Source organism: Andrena cerasifolii, chromosome 16 (assembly GCF_050908995.1).
Source record: "Andrena cerasifolii isolate SP2316 chromosome 16, iyAndCera1_principal, whole genome shotgun sequence".
NCBI classification, from domain to species: Eukaryota; Metazoa; Arthropoda; class Insecta; order Hymenoptera; family Andrenidae; genus Andrena; species Andrena cerasifolii.
Window position 1 is genome coordinate 7,063,289 of NC_135133.1, and position 23,639 is coordinate 7,086,927.

The window sequence follows — 23,639 nt, forward strand, 5'->3', positions numbered from 1 at the left end:
AAGCTTGAATGTTTCGAGTATTTTAGAATATGTTTATTTACTGGATAATGGTTTGTGATTATTATTATTTTTACCTCCACGTAATCTCACATTAATTGAATAAAGAAATTAAATTTGGAAAAATGAATTATGCGAGATCGATATGCTTTAAATATTTCTATGGTCAGATGGCAAAACCTGATATGTCCAGTTTTTTTTATATCACAGCACAGTAGTATTAACGTTTTTCCAGCTGTGAAAAATTTATTTTCATTTCTTTAGTCATTCATTAAGGAACATTTATCAGAATATTAATTGATTTTGAAAATAGTAGGTAACTTAAGATTTGGAATTAATAATAGCAACTATTTTTCTACGGAAAGGTGTGGAGATTAATTTTTTAAAAATTTTCATTAACTTTGGCACATCATGAATTGCCACCTCGCTTTGTTTGCCACCTCACATGGAAAAACCCATAATCTTAATTTTGACTCTTTGAATTGTTTATTTATTTTTAAAAAAATCGAGTTCTCGGTTCTATATGCTCGGCTCGGTTCGCATTTCAAGCTACTCGAGTATTCGAGTACTCGAACAGCCCTAGTCGAGAAGCACCGTCGCGAGTCATCGACGCTGTTCGACGAAGCGTCGTGGAGTGGTACACGTCAGGGTTACCAGGAGGTGCGGGGCCAACGTCGCTCGGCGGGACCGTTTCGGCGACGAACGGTGGCCACCGGAAGCGGACTCAGACCTCGGTAGCCTGCGTGTAAGAGGGCGCGAGGCCGTGGGCCGGCGTGAGCGGGCCTGTGGTCGACGCCAGCGACCTTCTCGAGTATATGGTGGCCGCCGAGTGTGGCGTGTGTGGCGCCGTGTGGGGCGCCGTATGCGGCGTGTGCCTGCGCGAGGCCGAGGCGAAGGGCTAAATGGGCCCGTAGTTGCTAAGGGCGGAAGGCCTCTCCTGCTGCTGCACCGACTGTTGCTGCTGCTGTTGCTGCTGCTCGCAGCCAGCGGTGTTCATATCGCCCCCCGCCGACTGGTGACGTCATACGTGCGACAGAGGGGGTTGCTTGAGGACGTGATGGTGGAGATGATGCTGAGAGGCGCTGGCCACGCTGCCGGGTGGCAGCAGGGCGCTGCCCGGGCCGGGCGCTGGCGGGTACGGCACTCCGACACGTCCTACGACGCCCTTGATGCTGCTGCTGCCGATGCCTCCGCTGACGCCTGTCACGCCAGCTACCATACCGCCGCCAGCGCCTCCGTGACCACCTCCTCCGCTCCCGCCGCCGAACAAGCGCCTCCACAGACGTTTCCATGAGTCGACGGTTTTGCCGCTCCATATCCAGACGCCTGACGTGATGCCTACCGCGAGCGCCATAAAGTACTTGAGCATCAGGACGGAGTACAGGGGCCTTGCCCTCGGCCGACAGGGGCACGCCAGCGAGCCTAGCCACTCGCTTCTTAGCGCCGTCTCGTACATGTGACAGGCCAACACCACTCCGGCCGGCAGTGTGTACAGAACGCTGAATACGCCTATGCGGATCATCAGCTTCTCCAGTTTGTCCGCCTTGGCCCCCGGTTGCCGTTTGATCACCGAGCGGATTCTGAACAGGCTCACGAATCCCGCTAGCAGGAAGCTTGTGCCGAGCAGAAGGTACACGAACAGGGGCACCAGTATGAACGAGCGTATTCCGTCCGGCGCTACCGTGCAGACCCCAGCCACCGGGTCCCCTGCCACCCCTCCAGCCACGTACGCCGAAACCGTCTGCACCGTGGGTGCCAGCCAAGCCGCCAGATGGAAGTATTGGGAGTACGAGGCGATGGCCTCGTTGCCCCACTTCAGGCCTGCCGCCAGGAACCAGGTGAACGCGAGGATCACCCACCACACCGAGGACGCCATGCCGAAGAAGTAGATCATGAGGAAGACGGTGACGCAGGCTCCGGGGCCCTGCGGGCCCGACTTCAACGCCGGCCCGTCGCAAGCGATCTCCTCGTGGCCGAACATGCTCCTGGACAGGTAGCCGACCGACACGACGAAGTAGCAGGCCGAGAGGAAGACGATCGGCCTCTCAGGATACTTGAAGCGCTGGGTGTCGATCAGGAACGTGGTGACGGTCACGAGCGTGCTTGCGGCGCACAGGCCGCTCCACAGAGCCAGCCATACGGCCGCGAACCCTCGCTCTTCGGGGGTGAGAAACGCCCCGTGGCACGGCAGGGCGCAGTTCGGTACTCCTGCAATGTCCTGGATGATGTTCCGCGCGATGCTTATCGGCGGTATGGCTCCACTTACGGCCATGTCTGCCAGCCCAGCCCCGCTGCCGATGCTGCCGGTGCTGCTGCCGCTTATCGAGCCCGGGATTACTGTGCCCCCCACCCCCAGGGGTACGAGGGGTGCCCTGCATCGGCACGCGCAATCCCTCGCCCTTTCCCCCGGGGGATGCTGGCAGTTTTTTTGATTCTTGCCTGGCTTGCACCGCGGTGGCTGCGTCGTCTTCGACGGCCTGGTCGGGCGCGGTGGAGCCGCGGCTGGCAACGGGGCGCTGCTCGATCCAAACGTGGATCCCGTGCTGCTGCTGGTGCGATTGTCCTGCTCCATGCAGAGGTTGTCCGGGTCCCCGTGCGTCGGTAATCTCTCGCAGGCCATCCTCTCCGGCCAGGAGAATCCATACTGCTGCATCAACGGCGCGCAGCCGGCCCGCGCCCTCTCGCACACACTCCTGCAGGCTGGAAGCGGCTTCGTGTACTCCGGCAGACAGATCGGCGTGTACATCGAGCAGAGGAAGAACTTGAGGTCGGGGGAGCACTTGATCTCCACCAGCGGCCAGAACTGGTGCACCTCCATGCCGGCCTCCTCCTGGGTGTCGTGGTTCAACTCGTTCGGCATCGCTGTCAGGTTGTAACCGATACCGCGGCACATCGGAATAGTGATCTCCTCGCATCTACCGTTTCCGTTCGAGCCTCCGCCACCAAGGGACGAGTGTCCGCTACCACCGCTGCTGCCACCCCCGACCACGCCGTTGCCAGAACCACCCATGCTCCCGGAACCAGAGCCACTACCAGACACGACGCCCGCCATGGACGAAGACGAGGCGGACGACGAGGACGACGAGGAGCCGCTCGATACCGAGCCTACGTTACTCACTGGACTGATCGCTGATTCTAATCGAGCGTTCGGCAACGCTACTAGCAACAGCAACGGTAAAAACGACGCCATCGTTCGGCTTGGAAGCAGCTTCGACTGTCCAACAGGTCCCATCCTGAGAAATGCTTCGCTTACTCTTGCGTGGCGCGCATTACTCCGGCCTACAACACAGAAAACAAAATGTTCTGTTGTAATTATCCGTCGAATTATGCGCCTTAGCCTCTGCGCTACCTTTATAACAGGGTTCCCCAGCTTTTTTGGGTCGCGACCCCCTTTATAGTATTCAAATAACTTGCCACCTCCCATATAAGGTGAGGTAAACAAAACGCATTAAAAATAGGTATATCAGAATATAATTCTAACTTAATAATATTTAATTATCTTAATGCATACATTAATATACTTAAAGATATTTAATATACTTGGTTATCTAATTTAGTATGATAGTTGTGCTTGCATCTGACAAGGAGAGATTAATTCCCAGGTGTCCGCCTCCGATTGCTTTGAATTTTGGATATGTTTTAGAGGACCGAAAAATAAGGTATACGTGTTTTTTTTTTATAGCGACCCGATTTCATATTTAGGGGGTGAAACCAACCCCCAAAGTTATAAGATTATCAGGTGTTCATCTCCGATTGCTTTGGTTTTGGATATGTTTTAGAGGACCGAAAAAGAAGAAATACGTGTCTTTATTTTGGCTTGCTTGAATGTTTAGGGGGTGAAACCATCCCTCCGAAGTTCATAACGGGGTACAAAATTGTGTTGAGTAAAACTTCATATAAATTTCATTTGCGTCATAATTTACTGTATGGACGATGTTCTTGTCGTCAGTCACCCTTATTGGAGGGTAAACTACCCGCAATCGTTTAAATACGTATTTGAGAGACTTGAAAAGTGTCAAAAATGTCATAAATAAACTTAGAAAAACCATAGACACAAATTATTTTATGATGATAAATCAGTGGTATTTCATATGAAATTCCAGTCATTTATTAATTAACCTTTACAACCTTAACTTCTCGTTTAGCTAAAACTACAAAGTCTGCAAACCAAAAGCTCCGAAAAGATTCTAGGAAAGAGAAGACGGCCTAACCCAGCAACCTCCGTTGACGCTGGTCCCATCTCCACTTTACGAGATATCTCGAGGCAACCCGTGCCGATCGAGTTTCGTCTCTTAACCAGAGATCTAGCCAAGGGATCTAGACCCCGGGACGTTGATTTATGCGGCAGCAGCCGCCACCTGAACCCCCGGTGCCCTTGTTCGTTAAGGTCGCAGACGGTCTCTTAACGGCCACGAAATAAACGACCGAATCTCGATTCGGTCGGCGGGTGGTTATGCAAATACAATCGGGTCCGATCGTCTAGAACGGGTTATATAATGTTATGCTAGTTTGCGTCTGGTCCTTTTGCCTTTTTTCGGAGGGAACCAAACGGCGAGCTTAATTAGGACCACCGTAAGGGGGCCAGCGATTGAACACGTTTTTGTGGGCTCTCGGATGGGAGAAGTATGAAAAAATGACTATATTTAGGGGGCGAATAGATGGCGGATGGTGCGGCGAGATAGATGACACTCCGCGGAGAGATTCTGGTTCTTACACGACGCTTCTTTCGCCAGTTTTTGTAGCCTCGGTGGCTGAGCAGCGCGCTTGATGTATGGGGGAAGCCGAGGGGGTGTATACGTATTCTCGGTTCATTCGACGCGATGCAATAAATATGATTAATTCATCTCGTTCAATCTCGTTCAATCTCTCTCTCTCTCTGCGAATGCTATCGAACGAGCGCAAAGTCAGGAGTTTATCAGCGTGAACTATTTCTGAACGTGCGCGATGGAATGTATGAGTCAGACGAGTCGAAGGAAACGCTCGCTGACAAGTAGAGGCGATAACAATGTAACGCTGTACTTTATAATTAACCAAAGTGATAAGAGCGCGATGTGCCAGCTAAAAACATATCACGTTTGCACCACAGATCCTAGGGTTCGTGTTCACCAAAGGAACCGAGTCTCTCGCAGACTCCCGAACGTCTACACTAAATAGGGTGGCTCTTATTTACTCTTGGTAAAATTTTTTTCTCAAGATTTTCTTCGGGGCACCCTCCAGAATAGTTCCAAATAATTAAAAAAAATCCGTGTAAACGGATGATATGACTCTATATCTTCGCAAAAATATCGAAAATATAGACTCTATATCTTCGATATTTTTGCCAATTTCGGTCCCAAATTTTCAGAAAACATTCATGACATATCAAACACTGAAAATAAGAATTTTTTTTTATCTTTTTCGCATATTTCGGTATATGCCACCCCACCCCCTTAAATGTTTAAAAATAGTCCTCGAAAATAAAAATTCCATTTGTCTGTTTGCCTTCATAAATAAAACGTGTTCTAGAAGCATTTAAACTTTTAAAATTTGAGGGAAAAAAGTTTGTTTTTCTGTTTTAGAAAAAGTAATAAAAACATAAAAGATGCTCCCTGTCCGGATTTACAACTTTTGTTTGACATATTCTTTTATTTAATCAATAACTTGGAGGATATTAAATAAAATCAACCTCGCTCGCTGTTAAATAATGATTTAAATGTCTAAGGGCCCAGGGGCACCCTCCCTTCCCGTTATCCGATCGAGCTCAAACTTTACACAGATTTTTTCTCCCAATTATTTGGAACTAGTCTGGAGGATGTCCCGAAGAAAATTGAAAAGTCGAAAATAAGAGCCACCCTAGTCTACACCCAGTGTTTAGATCGCGACGAGGAGGGGGAACTATGTGGCTCTGGGTCTCCACTGTGCTTTTAATAAACAGAGACAGGCTGAAGCGCGCCCGGTCGCTTCCTTTTGCAACAACGGTGCTCTGGGCACCGCGTGCAAATCTAACAAAGCACCGAACGACTGCAACGGCCGAGCGGAGGCATTAAACGGGGGTAAAGGGTGCCAGACACGGACGCGATGTGACGGACAAGACGTGTAAGCTAGCAAGGGAGCAGAGGAGAGAGCGACGCTGAAGGCACGGGGGACAACAGTCGTGGATCTTATAATAGTCGGGGCCGCGGAAAACACGTGACCGGAGCGAAATGTTATTGTAGGAGGCGGTGTTAGTTTTACCGTTTGTTAACTGCTAGCACCCTGACACGCGCTCCGCTGCTATTTATAAGAACGCCGGCCAGTGTTGCATCTTCCTCGTGCAGAGAAGGTCTACGTGTGTGGCGCGGAAGATTGACGTGCGCAAGGAAAGGATCAGGGAAACGGGCGGGGGCCCTGAGACGGCCCCGTGGGCCCCCGCGACACGGAAGGATCGAGGAAGCTTCCTGCGAGAGACAAATCACGACTGTCTCTTCTAGGACGAGGCGCATTTTTCCTCCCTCGCGCTCGCCTCGTTTCCAGTCAACCCATTCGGTCGAGATGCTGCGCGCAACTCGTAACGCCATACAGGATTCAGAGGAGTTTAGTTTCCTAAGAGGATTCCACTCGAGGGGACTTTTTAATGAATTTATATAAAGCTGAGATACAAGTAGACCCAGAGAAATTAATTTCTTACTTCCGCGTAAGTGCTGTCTCGTGTACGCGGGGTATACGAGACAAATGCCAGCGGGGTAGGTTGAACCGGAGGCTCCCAGGGTTTCGAGGATGTTGATTCGTTGGGGGAATGGTTATTCAGAGCGGTTGAACGCGAAATTCCGCGCAAGGAGACGGCTCAAAGATCGAGGATGTCTAAGAGCTGGGGGCGTTTAAGCTTGCAATTCGTAAGTGGCCAATGGTCCCGGTAGTCGTCGCTGCCACGCAGCTCTTAATGAAGAGAAAAGCTACAAAAACGCTTCCATTCCTCCAAGTCGTATTCGAGTGGCCGATGGAACGAGAATTCGATATTCATGACCGGCGGAGCCCGTGACATCTGAATGCCAGGTCTCTTTAATCGATTTCCCGTCGCCCGGACGTGGCCAGGGTTCACAGGACCCATCAACCACGGCACGAACAACCCCCTGCACTTCTCTCTCGCATACTCGGAAACACGTGACTCATGCAACCCTCAGTCCCCACCCAGTGGACACCCCCTTGGATTCACGTCTATGGGACGCGTGAGTCTGCAGGGGTGCACCTTTCGATTAATCGACACGTGGCTAATGGATACACAATTTTTCCTTCCTGGAAGTCATCCACCACTCCTCTATTGCGAAGAAACGTTTCCAACCCGCAAATTCAGACATTAATAAAAATTCGCGCGAAGGAGGAGCCTATTGGAGTAGGCAAGGAGGAAATTCACTCTGAAGGGGTGAAATCACACCTTACAGTTAACGCGTTTCTAAACGATTTTATTCAGCTTCGATCCTCTGTTTGTTTGTATGTTTGTATGATTAAAAATCTGGCAACTCAAATTTAACCCACTTCCAACTATCCAATTGTCTTGAAACTTTGCAGGCGTTCGTAGTATATCACCATTAAAATTGAAGTACAAGAAAATAATTATTTTTTAGTTCTTAGTGCTTTTAATTTAGTTTTTACTACACTTTTAATAAAATCGTTTAACATAATTTTTTTTATATATTTTTTATACGATTTTTAATATAACTTTCTATCGGTGCGAGAGAGAAGAAAATTTGGAATAAAAAATTGTTCAGTTTTTATGCGCAGTCACACTTTGGAAAGAAAAATAAAGTTACACTAAAAAACGAGTTAAGCACTGATTAGCTCTTGATATTACACACCTACTTCGGCGAAAGCAAGCATTAAAAAAATATGGAAAAAATTGTTGTTAGTATTCTCAAAAACACGTATTAATAAATAGGAAAAACTTGGATTTAAGAAATACATTCTTTTTGTGACAAAGAAGAAGTTCCAAACAACGGTCATTTCTTAGGGTGTGAAGGAAATTGCATAAGAAAATTAAATTCATTGAACCTTGTTTCTTTCCTGGTGGACCAAATTATTAAAACTTAATAGCCCCGATAATGCCAACCCTCCATATCACCCGCTCCTCTCAGTTTACAAAAAAACTGAGCATCCTACTCCCCGATTTGAAATAACACTTCCAACACCTCAGCCCCCGACCCCATATCGCCCGCCAAGTCACCCACCATCCAACGACTCAAACCAACGCGTGGATACCTCGATACGCTCTGACAGAGACGTGCACGCCTTTCCGATTATTAATCGCCACGTGGCCGAGTCATCGTAATTCATACGGTCGAACGAATGCCATGCGCGCCTTATACCGGAACACGGTCACGCGCGATACCGTCGATCGATCGTTAATCGGCGAGCAACAACGTGCCGCGCTTATTGACGCATCGTGGAGATCGGGGCCCGGGGAAATTATCGCGTTCGAAAACGCAATAGAGTGCTGGCCGGCCGCGATGCACGGGGCGCTTATTATTCCTGCCTCACCTCGAGCAGCTTGGGTCCGCGAGCTGCTTCCTTCTACGTGACTACCTTTTGGAGGAATGCGGGGTCGGAGCGCGATCATGGTGCTTTCCCTCCTCCATTCACGCTATAATTTACCATTAAGGAACATTTTCGCGGGATGCCCCGGATGCTGCGCGCTCTTTCTCGAGCAAACAGGAGAGACGGAGAGAAACGTCGGGCGAGAGGATGGGGATCGTGTCGGGGTAATGAATCAGTTTTAAAAGGCCTCGCCCCTGCCAGGAATACGCGCGCTTCTGCTGGCTGCGTTGTTTGGGTTATGATTTACACTTCTTCCATGTAAATTCCGCTTCGCCCTCCCTTCTTTCTTTCCTGCCTACGCGCGCTCGTCTTCGCACGGAACAGCGAGAGGAGCCTGACCCTTGGACACACCGCGGTCGTCTCGCGGTGTCCCTTAATCATCTGGGATTTGTCTTTGCTTTGAATCTTAGCGCATAGGCGCGGCCTTTGGATCCTAGCCAGTGTTACGCGCGGGAGTTACCGAGGGAACTATCGCTCGCCTGTAGAGCCGATAATTGCGTGGAACTTTGCTCGCTGGGGGGTTCCAAGACCTTTGCGCTGTTACTGAAACTTCGTATGGTAACAACTGCACCTGCAGCTGTCGAAATGATGTAGGGGAGTAGGTACACGGATTATAAGTACACGCGTACTTCTGTTCACGGATATATATGAATTTCATCATCACTTTGTTGGAAGTGAAGATACTTGTCTAATAATTTTTCTAGCAACGGTCTCACCATTGATATTGGCGAGTGCTTTTCGCCACAAAAGACCGTAGTTTGATTCTGTTTTTCCCCACTGCCTTTCCGTTATTTCCATATTTTTTTTTGCTACTCTTGAACTTGTTACAGCTCGACGGAAAACCGCGTGAAAAGTCGTCGTTGAGAAATTTTTAATTCCCGCACGGCCGTCGGTCAAAGGTAACCCCACGCGCGCTCGCCAAAGGCGGAGCGCCTCGACTGAAACCGGCAGAGGAACAGAGGCGAGAGTACGGCCAAGGAAAGGCTCAGAGAAGAAGTCCTGGTTTGAACGACGCGCGCGGCCCAAAAGATGCATAAATCAAAGCGTTCGCAGAGATTTATGACGAGGTATGGATAAGGTACGCGTCCTGGCTGCTCGTTAGTTGGCCAAAGTGACGGCGGACGGTGTCAGGTTTTATATGAAACCGCGCGTCGCGGGCATTAATCACGAAATCCGCCGCGACAGGCTTGACCCAGGTACGACGAAATCCCTTGCTCGCGTTGCCACCTTCTCTTTCGCGTCCCGTTGTCTCCGCTCGGTTATCTCGTTGTGTCTAGGTACACGGTGAACGCGCGTCGGAGCGGGTTCGACGCAGAATGTTAATAATTGAATTGCCTCGCCAGGCCAAGTATTTCACTGAAAGCACCTTTATGTACTTGCAGCTCATTTTGATTTCACATATTTTTTTTATTCTGTAATTACTATTACCTTCTATTTTTTGTGATTTATTTGATTTCGTGTACTTGGCGTAATTTTTTTACTTTTTTGGAGTTTTTTAGGGGGATACAATTCACTTAAATCTCCAAATGGGATTTTTAAATGTTCATTACATAGGACACATAGGTACTCAGAAAAAAGTTGACACAACGATCGTTACTATTTTCTTCGCAATTCCAACCAATTGCAATTTTTTTAAAACGACGAAACGCGTCACCTGGAACACTAATCCCTCTATCTTCTAAAAAAACTTAAGTCCTTTGGACGAATTTTAAAACAGTTATTCTGTTTTAAAGGGTTCGCCAATAATTGTTTGACTCACCGAATAACCTTATTGACGATGGATATTAGGATCGGAGAAATTAATAAGCGAAGTGTTTATTAGATCTCCTTTATAAGATCAGAAAGACACAAAATCACTGTAACAGCCGTGAAGTTTGTGAATAAAACCGCGATACACGTGTCAGAAAAGTCTTTGCAAAACCCTGAGCGACTGAAACTGTATTATGACAGCTCCACTATAAACACACCAATCGCACATATATTTTTCAGCAACATTTACCGCCACCCGATCGACGTTCTCATAACTTCTATCGCAGCTTCAACATAAACGCCCCCCAAGCTCTATCTCGCCAGATTTCAACCAGAAAATTCGGCATTTCTCCCCATTCAACGTGCCGCGAAGAAAAGCGTCTCCTAATTCCACGGTTAGATCCTTGCGAAAATGAAAACCCACCCCCGCCGAATTTTACATAGCCCCCCACCATGCATCTCCTTTTCCCCGAAACGCCATATTCGCTTCAACGGCGGGAGGGCACTAAAAAGCGAGACCGGCCATAAGAATCGTAATTCATCTGGACTAAACAGGGGACAAACAGGCGAACGCGGTGCCCATAAACAGTGAAATTAATTCCTTCTGAGAACAGGCCCGATCTAAGGGGGGTCAGCGGCGTTAATTATAGACAAAACGAGGCTGCAATTCGTTTCCCCGGGACCTGGGGCCTCCTCGATCGGCGAGACGGTGGAAGAGAGACGGCGAAATCGCCGGGCAGAATTCGAAATCAGTATCCCGTCGCGCGACGCGTCGTTACATGATGGATCGAGCGGGCCGTCGGAATTGCGAAAGATCGCGAGGACTGCGAGCGGAGCTCGTCCAACAACACCGGATGACCTACGGGTTTCGGAGAAGCCACGAAAGAAGCGCGAATAAATTCTATTCGCGCCGTGGCCCCCTCCCCCGCGTTTTTGCATAAATTATCCTGCGGTCCCCTTCTCTCCACCCCCCCTCTCGATAGGGAAAATATTTGCGAGCGTGGGGAAGCCACGTATCCAGCGACAGAATGACGATCGTTTTATTTTGCGCTTAGCCAGCTCCTCTCTCTGTCTCCCTCGCTCTCACCCTCCCTTCTTTTATTTGGTTCGGTTTGAACAAGCGGCCGGGTTGCAGACCCTGACAGCTCCCCGAAAAATATACGAGCGGAGATATTTTCTTCTCGCTGGAGGAGTCGACGGTGGAAAGTTGTAAAATGTCCGCCGAGATAAGGAATTCGGGGGCCCTTTCGTGCTGGCAGCGTGTGATCGGAGCTTTAGGTGTTAGGGGAGCTGACGGAAAGAGGCTTTTTTTCTTTTTTTTTTTTTGTTAATGGGCGAGGAATAGCTGATGCTTCCGTTTCCTTGGCGTTCGAATCTCGTAATGAGTGAAATCCGAACGAAGCATTCAAGGCACCAGGAATCCGAGCAGAAACTTGGCTAACAAAGAGCTAAAAGCACGTCAGAGTGAAGAGCGGGTTAACAGACAGGTCTCCACTTTGAAACTTTACACCTCCGCGCGGTGTCGCGTTTCACGACCACGTTTCACGCCTTCCATATGAAAAATAACGACGACAATAAATTACCACCTCGATGCGTGCGGCGTGTAGGAAAAAGAAGGATCGCCCGACATAGCGGATGAAGTACGAGCGTGCCTCGTTTTATGCAAACGTCGAATGAAATTATCAGGTTCCCCTGGGAACGGGATAGCGGCACAATAGCCCGGCGATTAATTATAATTGCCGTGGAATCGATCGAATGAGAGGCACTGACGACCGCGTGCAGCGGGACAAAGAGAGACAGGTGAAATATGCCCGCTGTCCCTTTAACATTTTACACGGGACGAAGATATACGTGGATGGCTCGGCGCGGCGTTACGAGCCCGCGAAAGAAACGCGTGTGCGCTCGTCCCCATGAAAAATGTCATAGCGTTTCTTTCGACGGCCGATCGATCGTTCCTCCACCGGCGAATCTCCGCGGAAGTCGATCTCCCCTTCGAACATTCCCTTATATCTCCAAGATGACGCGCTCGCGACGAGACGTCGCCCCATGCAAAATGTCCCTCAGCGTGGGGGCCCGGAATTTATGGGCACCGCTCAGTCGGCCGTGAATGAAAAATCGACGACCGGTATCGGTATTATTAAAACTTATTTTAACAGTCAAAGATTCGCATCTGTTTAATCACCGGGTGCTTTCAAGGAAGGGTGATTAAACGATGTCCCTTTCATCCGGGAGTAAACATTGCGCCACGTTCATTCAGCGACATGCATCATTGATGGCAAAAGGAACGCGACCGCCGGTGTACCAACATACTCCACGATCCATTAAATTACCCGGAATGGTGTGCTCGCCCGCTTTTTGCCGCGGCTGGTCCCATAAAGTGCGCCGCGAAAACGTGCCACAGCCGCGCTGGGGCTATTTAGCGATCATTAACGCGATTCGTGTAAACACAAATCACGAGCCGCGTTAATAACCGGACATCCTGGTATTAATTAACGGCGGTGCGGTGGGCGCGACGGGAAAGTGGTCCTCGTAAATTCGAAATAACCAGTCCCACGCGATCACCGCGGCCCGCTCGAAGCGTGCCGTACGAGTCCGCGGGATTTGAAAGATTCTTGCGGATGGTTGGCAAACGCACGGCACCGTGGTCCGTTTTCACGGCCCGGCGGGGGAAATCGCGATTAATGGGCCACGGGCTTACCATTTGCATGGAGCGCGCGATTTCGTATCGCGAATTGAAAGGAACGAACGGCCGTTGAATCGAGCGAGATTCGATCGGTGGCACGCTCGCGCGCGCGCCGCGATCGAGTTGCATCGCGATGCTCCATCGTGTCATCCGGTCGAGTTCCGTTTCATGGATGCCGTGGCGATCGTATATCGACGGGGCGATTAAAATGGCAATCGAAACGCGACCCAGCGATTCGATGTAGTATCAGGGAATTTGTAGGCGCGCTGGATGCAGGCGAAAGATAGCGAATGGGCGGGTTTTTAACGGTCTTTGTGGGGTTTCGTGCGTTTTTGTTGGCTGGAATAGTAACTGTGTAGTTTATCGGGAGAGTCTTTTATGGGGATGTTCAGTGGGGTGGAGCTTAAAAGTTAAAAAAATAGATCGAACCCCTTTTATAAATCTTACCACCCTGATATGTACCTTTAGATATACTAAGACTAATAACTATAAAAATTTTGAACATACATTGTTATGTGTAGGGGTAGCTCAAGTGAGTCAAAGATTATAGAAATTAAGAAAATTCAACATACATATAATGGCCATATGATTGTCCCGGTGAAATGGTCTTTCGCATAGACTGCAATTTTATATTATTTTTTTTTAACTGTATGATTATTTTTTTAATTCAATTTTATATTATTTATCTAAATGTATTTCCTCTTGCAAATATATTTTTGTCCTTTATAAAGCTACTAAATTCACGGTGTACTGATTGTTTTAAAAAAAGTGGGCCATCTCTCCCCGACTTACCCTATCTTTTCTCAGATTCATGCATTTGAAAAAATGTCTAGCGTTCCATGCCCTTCCATATAATTATCATGTACATTGGAAATTTCACCATCATCGAGCGACCCCTAAATATAGATCAACTGTGCTCATATTCTGCTCGATTTTATTTTTTATAAAACGGAACAAATTGAGGTGGTAAGAGATGAGTTGGGACATTTCGACCCCTGGTACTTTATGTTCCTGTGCAACGCGGGCCCCAAGTGTGCTCTTTTAAGGTAAATCTGGCCTATATCCGGCGACGAGCCACCATTCCCATTTCGCATGCAAAGGTTAAGCCACGAATTCCCAGCCACCGCTAGCAACGAAGTATTCTGAACGCTGTATTTCCCAATGGACCTAGAATTATCAAACTTCCCCCCTCTAATATCCCCTTGGATGCTAAACTTTTATGAGGCCCCCCGTACCGTTCTCTGCCATATTATTCGAACCAGCCGCCGTATCTCGGCGAAATTGTAAGCCCATCTCCCGCGTGCTCGCCTCGGAGGCTTTATCGCGAAAAAGGGCGCTGGATTGCGAGCCAGGGCGTTTCTAAGATTGCTCCGCGCGCCTTGTAACAGCTCCAGATACGAAAGCCTCGATTGCTCTGTACCCGGGACGAGTTTATTAAAGACCAGCTGAGCACTGTGGATAAAGAGGCGGGGAAGAAAGTGGTGGCCCAAGTCGCGAATGCACCGATAAACGGAACTATTTATTAAGCCTCGGGGGCGATACGCGCGAGCCGCGACGTACGGTGTGCCACGGGGCCCTTTATGCGATTCTAAAGTGCGCTTTATACGTTTCCGAGCGCGGACGGTGTCGACCTGTTAATAACTCTATACATCTTATTCCGGGACAGGCCACGGGGGAGAGGCGGCCAGAGGCATGCGAGCTGCTCCTTGCTTTTTCAGCCGCGTGACACGCAATGCGCGATTACGCGCGCGCCACCGGACCAATGGACCGGGCGGATAAAAAGCGCGGGAGGTATTCCTGATACTCGCGCCCACGTCACGATGAAATACGGTCTCGATCTTCCCAGCGCCGGGAGAACACACGCACACCAAACCTAACCCCGACGTGAAATCGATCGCGACACTTCCCGAGGATACTTATTTCTCTTGCGGGAACAACTCACTATCTGAACACCTCTGATTTCAATAAAATCGGGCTCGACCATTTCGATGGCTCGCGTATCACGCGAGAGACTCCCAAGAGGATTTATTTTCATTAAATCGCTTATTAGATTCCCGTATTAGCTGTATAATTAAGAATTCGTTGCTCGCTCCTCGTTCTTCAAAATTCCATCGACTCGCTTATTGTTAGTCTTTGCCGGAGCCTCTGCTGTGGTCCTTCGTGCCGTTCGTTTCGCTCTCCTCCTGCAGCCTCGAGCGTTTATCCGGAGGGTTGATATTTCGCGATGAACGAGAAGAGAAAGGAGGAGCCGGCGCGGTGTCGCGTGATCAGGATGCAGACGGTCGGTAATCGCACACCGGAACACGCAACCGGTATTTCGGCGGGAAGCGACGCTGGCCGTCGGGGCCCTAACGAGGCACGGCAAGAAAACGGGCCCGGCGCGCGAGGTGTCAACTTTAAAAGTGGATCCCAATACCAGCCACCACCACTTCCTGCGCTCGCATCGCGGACTCTCGGGTTTCACGCTTGGGCTGGACTCGCTCGCCTGGGCGGGCGGAGAGGGTTTTTACGTGGCTCTTTCACGGACCGGAGCCGAGGGAGTCCGTGGCGCGCTAAAAAGGGCTCACCGCAAGAACGGTCCGCGGCCAGAACCCGTCCCCGGTTAGCATCCATGGACTGTAACACGAATACGTGTTTGTTTTCTCGCGGCGTGAATACGCGCGCATCACCCGTTGTCGTATCCTGTTCCCGGAGCCGACACGCGGGCGTCTGCACGGGCCCGTGCCCCGTGGAAATAGCCGCGTTGCATGGGAAAAGACGCAAGGAGTGCGGGGCTGCGGGTTTACGGAAATTGGAGCGGAGAGAGTGGAGTGGGGATTAATTCACTGTTTTCCCGTAGATTCTGGGGCAAGAAGTCTTGGTTCTACTGTGCCATTTGGAGAGGAAATGGTAAATAGAGGTGGTTACTAGGAAAACGAGGGGAACTTCTGTAGAATCATCTACTTGGGTAGGTACTTTACTATGTAGGCACTTATTTCTTTGACGGAGTTCAACGTGATCTCACACGATTCAATGGACTCGCTCTAGAGGGTGAATAATGGTCCGTTTGTCGCAATAATATTCCTATCTTCCTCTGAAACGCGTCCCGTGGCCTAGGCAAGCGGCTGCCATCATTTCCAGCGCGAACAATAATCCGGGGGTTAATAGCAGCGGCACGCCGCGAAGCCAGGAGCGGTTCGCAACCGCTTTTGTCCTAGCTGGCGAGTTTACAGCTCGCTCGTCTCGTCGGGCATGAGTAAACGTGGCCAGGAAAGGATTACAGTAGCCTGTCACGCCTCTCTCTTTTTCCGTTCGTTCTGAGCGCTCGTTCCTGCTCGCGCCCGCGCGCCGCAACCAGCCACGATTACCTACCGCCCCCTTCCACCCTCCCCCGTCGGTGTACGCTAATTAATTAGGAGTGAATTATGGATTCGCGGGGCCCGTTAATTGGATCCGTCGCTCCTCCCGCGGAAACGACGCCGATGCGTGTCCGCTCCTCCGCGTCCTTCCTCTTCTGCTCCGCGTGGCAACCGAGAGAGCGGGGCCGTGACTCCTTCGGGGCGGATGCACCAAACGACCCGGTGTGTGTATACGCTCGTAACTCGCGCGCTATCGACGTTATCGAGCGTTTTTCCGTGGCAGAGCCCCGCCAGGGCCGCAGCAACGGAGCAGCTACAATCCACGAGGGACGACTCGAGCCGCGTTCCCACACGAGCAACGGCTCGTTCACGCGAGACGCTGCGGTGGCTTGGGGAAGCGACGTTTTAGTGCGCGTCCACTTGGTAGACAGCGATAATTGACCATGAGTTGTGACGTAAGATACAGAGACCATTCGATGGTAGATGCTTAACAAAAGTGCACGAAAATGGCACAACAAACGCGTCCTGTCCCAGGAAACGAGTGGAGGAAAAGCTAGCGCGTCCCTGCCACCTGGCCGTTCTCTCTCCGCTGTATCCTCTATCGCTATCGTTTAGCCAGCGGCCAGGGGAGGCGGTGACGCGCTGCCAAGTCGTTGCCACGGCCCCGCTGTTTACTTTTCACGAGAGACCGGCAGGCGTGCACCGGTCGTCCGCTGCTCGTATATACCACGGCGAAACCAGCTCCGAAGAGGATCGTCGTCGACGGCGGTGGTGGTGGTGGTCAGGTACGGGGACGGTGAGGGGAAGGAAAAAGGTCCTGGGCTTTCGACCTCCGCAGAGAGGCTTGGACAGAGACGGAGAGAGAGAGAGGGAGAAGGAGAGGCACGAGAGACCGTAAATCATCGTCCCACTCTCCTACCCCGTTCGAAGATGACGCATCTGATGGAAAAGGGAGGAAGCGAGGAGGGAAAAAGGGAGAAAAAGAAACAGAAGCGGCCAACGAGGCGGAGAGCGAGAAGAAGGATGGGAGAAAGGGACGGGAGAGACGGACCTGGTGTGCTCGTTATACCTCTCTTGCTGCTCTTATCCGCGACGATCTGTCTCCTACCCACGGCTGCCCTTGAACCCGGGGTGCACATCGCCCAACGAGAGAGGGCCCCGTGGGTCTCTCCCTCTTTGCAGCGGGGCGAGACGTGGCCGGCGTGGCTGTCGATGGGATCGGGAGATCGCGACTCGGCGGCCCCAGCGGTCGAAGGGCAGCCGAGCTCTATCGCGTAGGAGGGGGCGACCAGCTTCAGAGGACACTGGGCCAAGGTGTTGTCCACATGTGCCCTTAATTAGGAAGCCCGATGGAGCCCGATTTACGGCGAGGATACCGGGGCTCCCTTAATGAGGGGGTGCAGAGATAAACGGCCGGGCCGTGTCTCGTGTTTACAAGCCCTTTAAACGGCTCGTTGTCACTTAATTATGTTACGAGGAGGCGAGCCGAGCGGCGTGACGGTGTGGTGTACGCGTCGTCGAAGGCGGAACACGCGAGAGGGCGACCGAACGTAGTTACAGGCGCAGAGAGTGACGGACGAGCGTGACGCCGCGGAATATTCAGACGCGCGGACATCGCTTCGATAGATAGCCACGGCTAAGGAACCGTTGGAAACAATGCGCCCCGGAGGAGGCTCGACGGCGCTATCTTCACGGGCGAGATAAATTGCGCGGCTTAGGCTGGAGGCTACCTCCGAGTAAACGGATCCCGAGGCGCGTGGGAAGCGTGTTTCGCGAGACAAATTGGAGAAGTTGTCAAAGGGAACGCAAGGAATTTGTTGGTCGACGCGAAATTCGTCCTCCCGATTGATCTCCGTTTCCCTGGATTCCTTTTCGCGATGCCTGCCAGGTCGAAAGACCTGTTTCTCGCTACCTTTGGACCGCTATGAGTTATTTGGGAGAATTGCAGCGCAAATGGGATCACGATTAATTGAAAAGAACGCGTCTTCGTTTAAGTCCTTGCCACGCACACGATATCCCAGCACGTGCAAAGACAACGTGTCCTCCTCGGGATTGCCGAATTCGCGCGCCAGGGCGATCAATTTCCTCGGAATTCCGTGTCCAGATACCGAGAAGTGTCCCCTGGTATCCGTGGAGTAACGGTAAAGCGGTTAATTCCCGACCTTCACGGTGGGTTTTTGCCGGCCCCCGAGGACCGAAGGTATCCCAGAAGGACGAGCCGCCCGGATTCCGTGCTCTCGACGCCAATGCAAATCGCTACCGATGCATCACCGAGCTGTCAACCGTTCGTTGCTTCGCGATAAACCTTCCCGCTCGTCCGCTCGAACCGGCCCAGCAGGGAGGACGAAAGAGGTCGTGCACGACCGACACGCACGCCTGGACCTGAGCGCGTTGCGTACGCAGATTCGCCAAATAAAATCTGCGCATCGTAGTAAACGGCGAGGCGATTATTTCGCACTGAATTAATCACCTGGCCAGGGAGAGGGGTTAAATTAATTTTAGTAGGAGACGCATATTCCCATAGATTGGGGTTACCAACGAGATTCTGATAATTTCGCGATTATCTATCTTGTCTTGGGACGTTACATGCGAACTCGGACTGATTTCGGAGTAAGTTTTCGTAGATTGCTGAAATTTGAATATGTTGTGGTCTTTAGTGGTATTTAAACGTACCTCAAAGGATTTTTCGAAATTTTGAAAAATGTCGATTTTACAGCTGTTTGAAGTTAAGTGCTAACTTTTTTTCGATACATTATAGCTATGGAAGTAGTCAACGGATGGAGATCAGCTTTACGGTGCTTACAGAGAACACATTGAAGTTTTAAGAAAAAATTATTTCAGTTTAAAAAAAAATTGAAGCACTTTTGTGCAATTATTTTAAAGAAATGCAGATTTTTAACATCAGGCGCGATTTTAAAAAACTGCATTTCTTTAAAATAATTGCACAAAAATGCTTCAATTTTTTTTTAAACTGAAATAATTTTTTCTTAAAACTTCAATGTCTTCTCTATAAGCACCGTAAAGCTAATCTCCATCCGTTCACTACTTCCATAGCTATAATTTATTGAAAAAAAGGTAGCACTTAACTTCAAACAGCTGTAAAATCGAGATTTTTCAAAATTTCGAAAAATCCTTCGAGGTGCGTTTAAATATCACTAAAGACTACAACATATTGAAATTTCAGCAATCTACGAAAACTTACTCCGAAATCTGCCCGAGTTCGCATGGAATGTCCCCTTGAAAAGTCGTGGTAAAGGTTTCTATTTGAGATAGAATTTGGTTTCGAAGCTTGTGCTTGCGGGACGTTGAGAGATGTGTTGGCGAAGCGTTGAAGTATGGCAGCATGTTCTACAAGCAGCGACAGGAGGAAGAAGCGCGTAGAAATAGAATCGAGGTACAACGAGTCTTTATTGAAAAAAGGTACGGGAAGATACGAAGCCCGAGAAAAATGGTAACCGGTTTGTCGCCGATAGCAGAGTGTCCCAGCCAACGATGTCTATCTTATCTGTTTATTCAAGTCGTGTTCACTATTTGAAAAGGTAGCGTTTGATCAGATTCAGTGAAATCGCCATCGACGAACGGTAGTCTGAAACGCTAGATTAGATGGGCTTTGCCGTTCCACTTCCCCTATGTTTTAAATCAGCTTCTTCTGTACAAAAGAATCTCCGAGCTCCATATACGTTCCGAACATTCGGTGAGAGAACTTCTTAACCACTGGGTGCGCGATAATCGCATGCAGGAGTGTGCGCAGCACATAAAGAATTAAGAAATAAATTACCATTTCATCGGCATTATCGCGCTGCGCTCGTTGTATTCATAACACACTGATTACACAAGCGGAGAGGTCACTGAATATTGACAAATCTGCATAAAAGGCTGTAGACAGAGATACTACAGACGCTCATTAAATCAAGGCATTAATTAAAGAAATGAATGACATCTATTCTCCAGAAACTACATCGACTAAGAATGATTAAGATAAGTATCCTCGTAACAGAAAACTGTAGCTGGTTAAACGTCCAATACTTTAAGGGAGAAAAAGAAACAATAGGTGCAAAGAAATTTCCAAGCCCTCGGGGAAACCGAGATGAATTTAATTAAGACCCTTCAATCCCTGGCCGTTCGAGGATTCAATTAAAATCAATTCGACTAAAACCCCCTTGACCCAAGGCTGTCGCAAAAAATTACACTACAACGAGGCTGTCGTTATCGGTATCGTCTCGGCTTATCTACCAGCCCACTCAGCGTTCACGGTGCGCGATTTTTTAATCGCTGCCGCGACCTCCAGCCGCGAGAAACCTATCGATTTTCCGTCGCCATACGCGACGCGGCGCGCGGATCTTTTCCGCCATTATTTCGCGTCCACGCTTTCAGGTAAATGCGAATTTACAGGTAACGCAGTACACGGCGCCGCGAAGGAGCCCCTCGATGCCCCATTCATCGTGCAATTGGAAAACGCTGCAGCGGGTCCGAGCGCGCTGGGATGAAAAGCTGACGAGGCCCTGAGCGCGTCGAACTGGATTGCGAGCTTTATTAGACGGGATAACGCGAGAGCAACGGGAGCCACAAGGCGCGCGTTTGTTCCATATTTCCGCGAAAAGAGTCTCCCGTCGCGATCTATCGATAGGTCGGCGGAAAACGCTTCCTCGAAATCTGTCGCGATCCCTTTTAATCACGCGTCGCCGGTGAGCGGAGCCGATGTAAAAGCTGCCAGGCGAACGATTAATCTTTCTTGATTCGGTGGCTCGCGCTGAAAATGTCGAGTCAGGCATCCTACTAATTTCACGTATATTTTCGGAGCGATTTAGTGCTCGAGCGAGATATCTGTGTTCAATTGGTCCCAGTGTAAGGGAAACCCGGGGCTCGATCTACGATCTAGAGTAGAGGTGCGAACAGGGCTATTACCCAGACCCTTCGTTGACACACCTCTTTTTTTCGATCAACTTTGACTTACTTGGGTGGCTCACACCCAGATCAATTTTTTAACAACTGCTATTCTCATGTAAAGAATCCAATCGTTATGAAAAAAATCATGTGTCAATTCCAAGGTCTCTAGAATGGTATTCCGATTGTACTTTGATTGAAATTTTATCACAGTTTTGGTAAAAAAAATCTAGATTACCATACATATGTGGGAAAAAGCGAAGGAAATCTTCCAAGAATTGTAACATTTACAAACTTCAATAGTAGCAGCTGAATATCTACAGAATTGCTGTTCAGATATAATATTTTGAGAAAAAAGTAGTCGGTAAGTCGACTTTGGAAGAAGGATATTTATTTTGCATAAGAAGGTACTGAGCGTCAGAATCAGCTTATGGATGGCTCACAACACCCAGAGTGTCAACGAAGTATTAAAATCAATAAAGAAAAAGTAAAACTACCTACGTCCTACCTAGGTATATATTTTAATTTGTTCTGTTACTGCTTTTTATGAATATTGAATTTTTTATACAGCAAAAGGCTTTTAAAAATAATATTTGAAAATAATTATTTAAAATCATTTTAGCCCTGGACAGCGAACCAGCTAAATCCTAAACCTAAAACCTCCTTCAAAAACACTTTGCCTACACACCAGCGCTAAAGTACTACTTAAGTACTTCTTCGAGCCGCTATCACCGATATATCGGTTCGATTAGAAAACTCGACGCCAAGTACGGCGGCTCCGATCGCGCGCCAGAAACGGTGCTCGTCGATCCGCTTCGTGCGCCAGCAACGATCCTAAGAACACCTCGTCGAACGGGGCGAGGGAGCAAGTACGTCATTATTTTGCGGCTCGTTTAAGGGAACGGTGGGTTTTTCGAAACCGCCATTGGGGAAAAAAGGAACCTGTTCGCCGGCGACGGTTTCCCCCGTCGCGACGCACCGCGCGGAGGTACGAGACCGGAATCACCTTGCGACGCCGGAGAAATCTTATTTCGAGCCGACCCCCGGTCGCCGCGGCCAGTCGGCAGTTTAATTGATCCCGAAGAAAGGCGAACTGTACCGATCCGTTGACCAATAGAGGAGTTTACGAGGTCGTTTCTTCGTGGCTCGCGCGCCGCTTCTTCTACAGCTTCGCGGGGAAAACATTAATTAAGACCCGCGTTCCGCCGCGGTCTCGATTCTGCGGACCGGCCACGGTTATCACGAAACCAGGCGCGGCGCGCTGCCTCTGTCCGGCCGTGCTAAACGGATCGTCTGCGCGACGTGTTTCGAGGCTCCACTTCGCGGAACACGGCTTTCCGTCGGCTCCCTCGGGCCGAGTCAAAGCGGGTTTCTTCGGAGGGAGGGAGGGACGTCTAGCGACGGGCGCTCGCAAAGAACGCCGCGAAAGCTCAACCCTTGGAGAAGTTTATAGCTGGCCTCTGGGGGATCTGGGTCCTAGAGCAATCGGGCTGTGATGGAAAGTACCGTTTTCTGGGTCGTAAAATGAAATTGTTAGGATTACTTTGAATACCTAAGTGTGTTGAATTCTAGAATTCTGCAGAGCTGCGTGAATGTTTTCTATTCGCGTTTGGTAATACGAAGGAAAGCGTAGATATCGAATGAGATGCCACGCGAGATGAAGGTGACAGCGTATCCAACACCCACGAAGATGAATGTCTACCGAGCGGAATACCTGTCACGCTCAAAAGCTCGAGCGACTTCGCTACGGTGGTGGGACTGATTCAGAAAAAGTTTGATCTGGCTGGCAGGAAATATGCGGTGGTATCCCCGCAGACACCGCTGCGCGACGGGGAAGACCGTAAGGGGAAATCTTATGGTGCGGTGACGACGTTCCTCGTTGGCACACGGTCGATAGGGCCGCCACTCCACCACCACCGTCCCCTTGGAGAAGCTTTCCGACCGTGTCGGTGCTATCGACCCAACAGTTTCCCGTGTGAATTACACGAGAATTTTTCACCGGCCCAAAAAAGTTGTAGCGACGCGGGAAAGATCGTCGAAGGATTCTCCAAGGAGATCGAGAGACGTTGTGGAAGAATCAGGTGAATAAAAATAATAGTAGGGTAGTAGTATCAAGTAGAATTAGTAGCTATGGAGCAGAAATAAAATTGATTGGATGTAATTAAACGCTTGCAAGTTTCACTTGGTGTAATATCCACCGCGCATAAGAACGTTAATGGTTCCACTTTGAAGCGCACGTTCGGCAAGTACCACAATTCATTCGGACATTTTTGGAACACGATTCGATCCTTTGATTCGACCGATTTCGACGGTTTATTTATCTCCTTGTTATTCTTCGCACGATGATCGTCGCGTCAAAAACAAAGCCGCCCGTTCCGCCCGAAGAATTCCCCGAACCATCGCAACTGCGAGACAAAAGGAGGAATCGCGATACAGCGGCG

General features: G+C 49.6%; 1 protein-coding gene across 4 annotated transcripts in view; it reads right to left on the reverse strand.

Moving 5' to 3' along the window:
- Positions 1-583: 583 nt before the first annotated feature.
- The window catches only part of Fz2 (frizzled 2), a 98,951-nt gene continuing 75,895 nt past the window's right edge, over positions 584-23,639 (reverse strand). For all 4 annotated transcript variants that reach the window (XM_076829198.1, XM_076829197.1, XM_076829196.1 and 1 more), the window contains exon 2: positions 584-3,276. In XM_076829198.1, the coding sequence (XP_076685313.1) occupies positions 1,019-3,229 (2,211 nt within the window). In that variant the 5' untranslated portion in view covers positions 3,230-3,276 and the 3' untranslated portion in view covers positions 584-1,018. The remainder of the gene's footprint in view (positions 3,277-23,639) is intronic.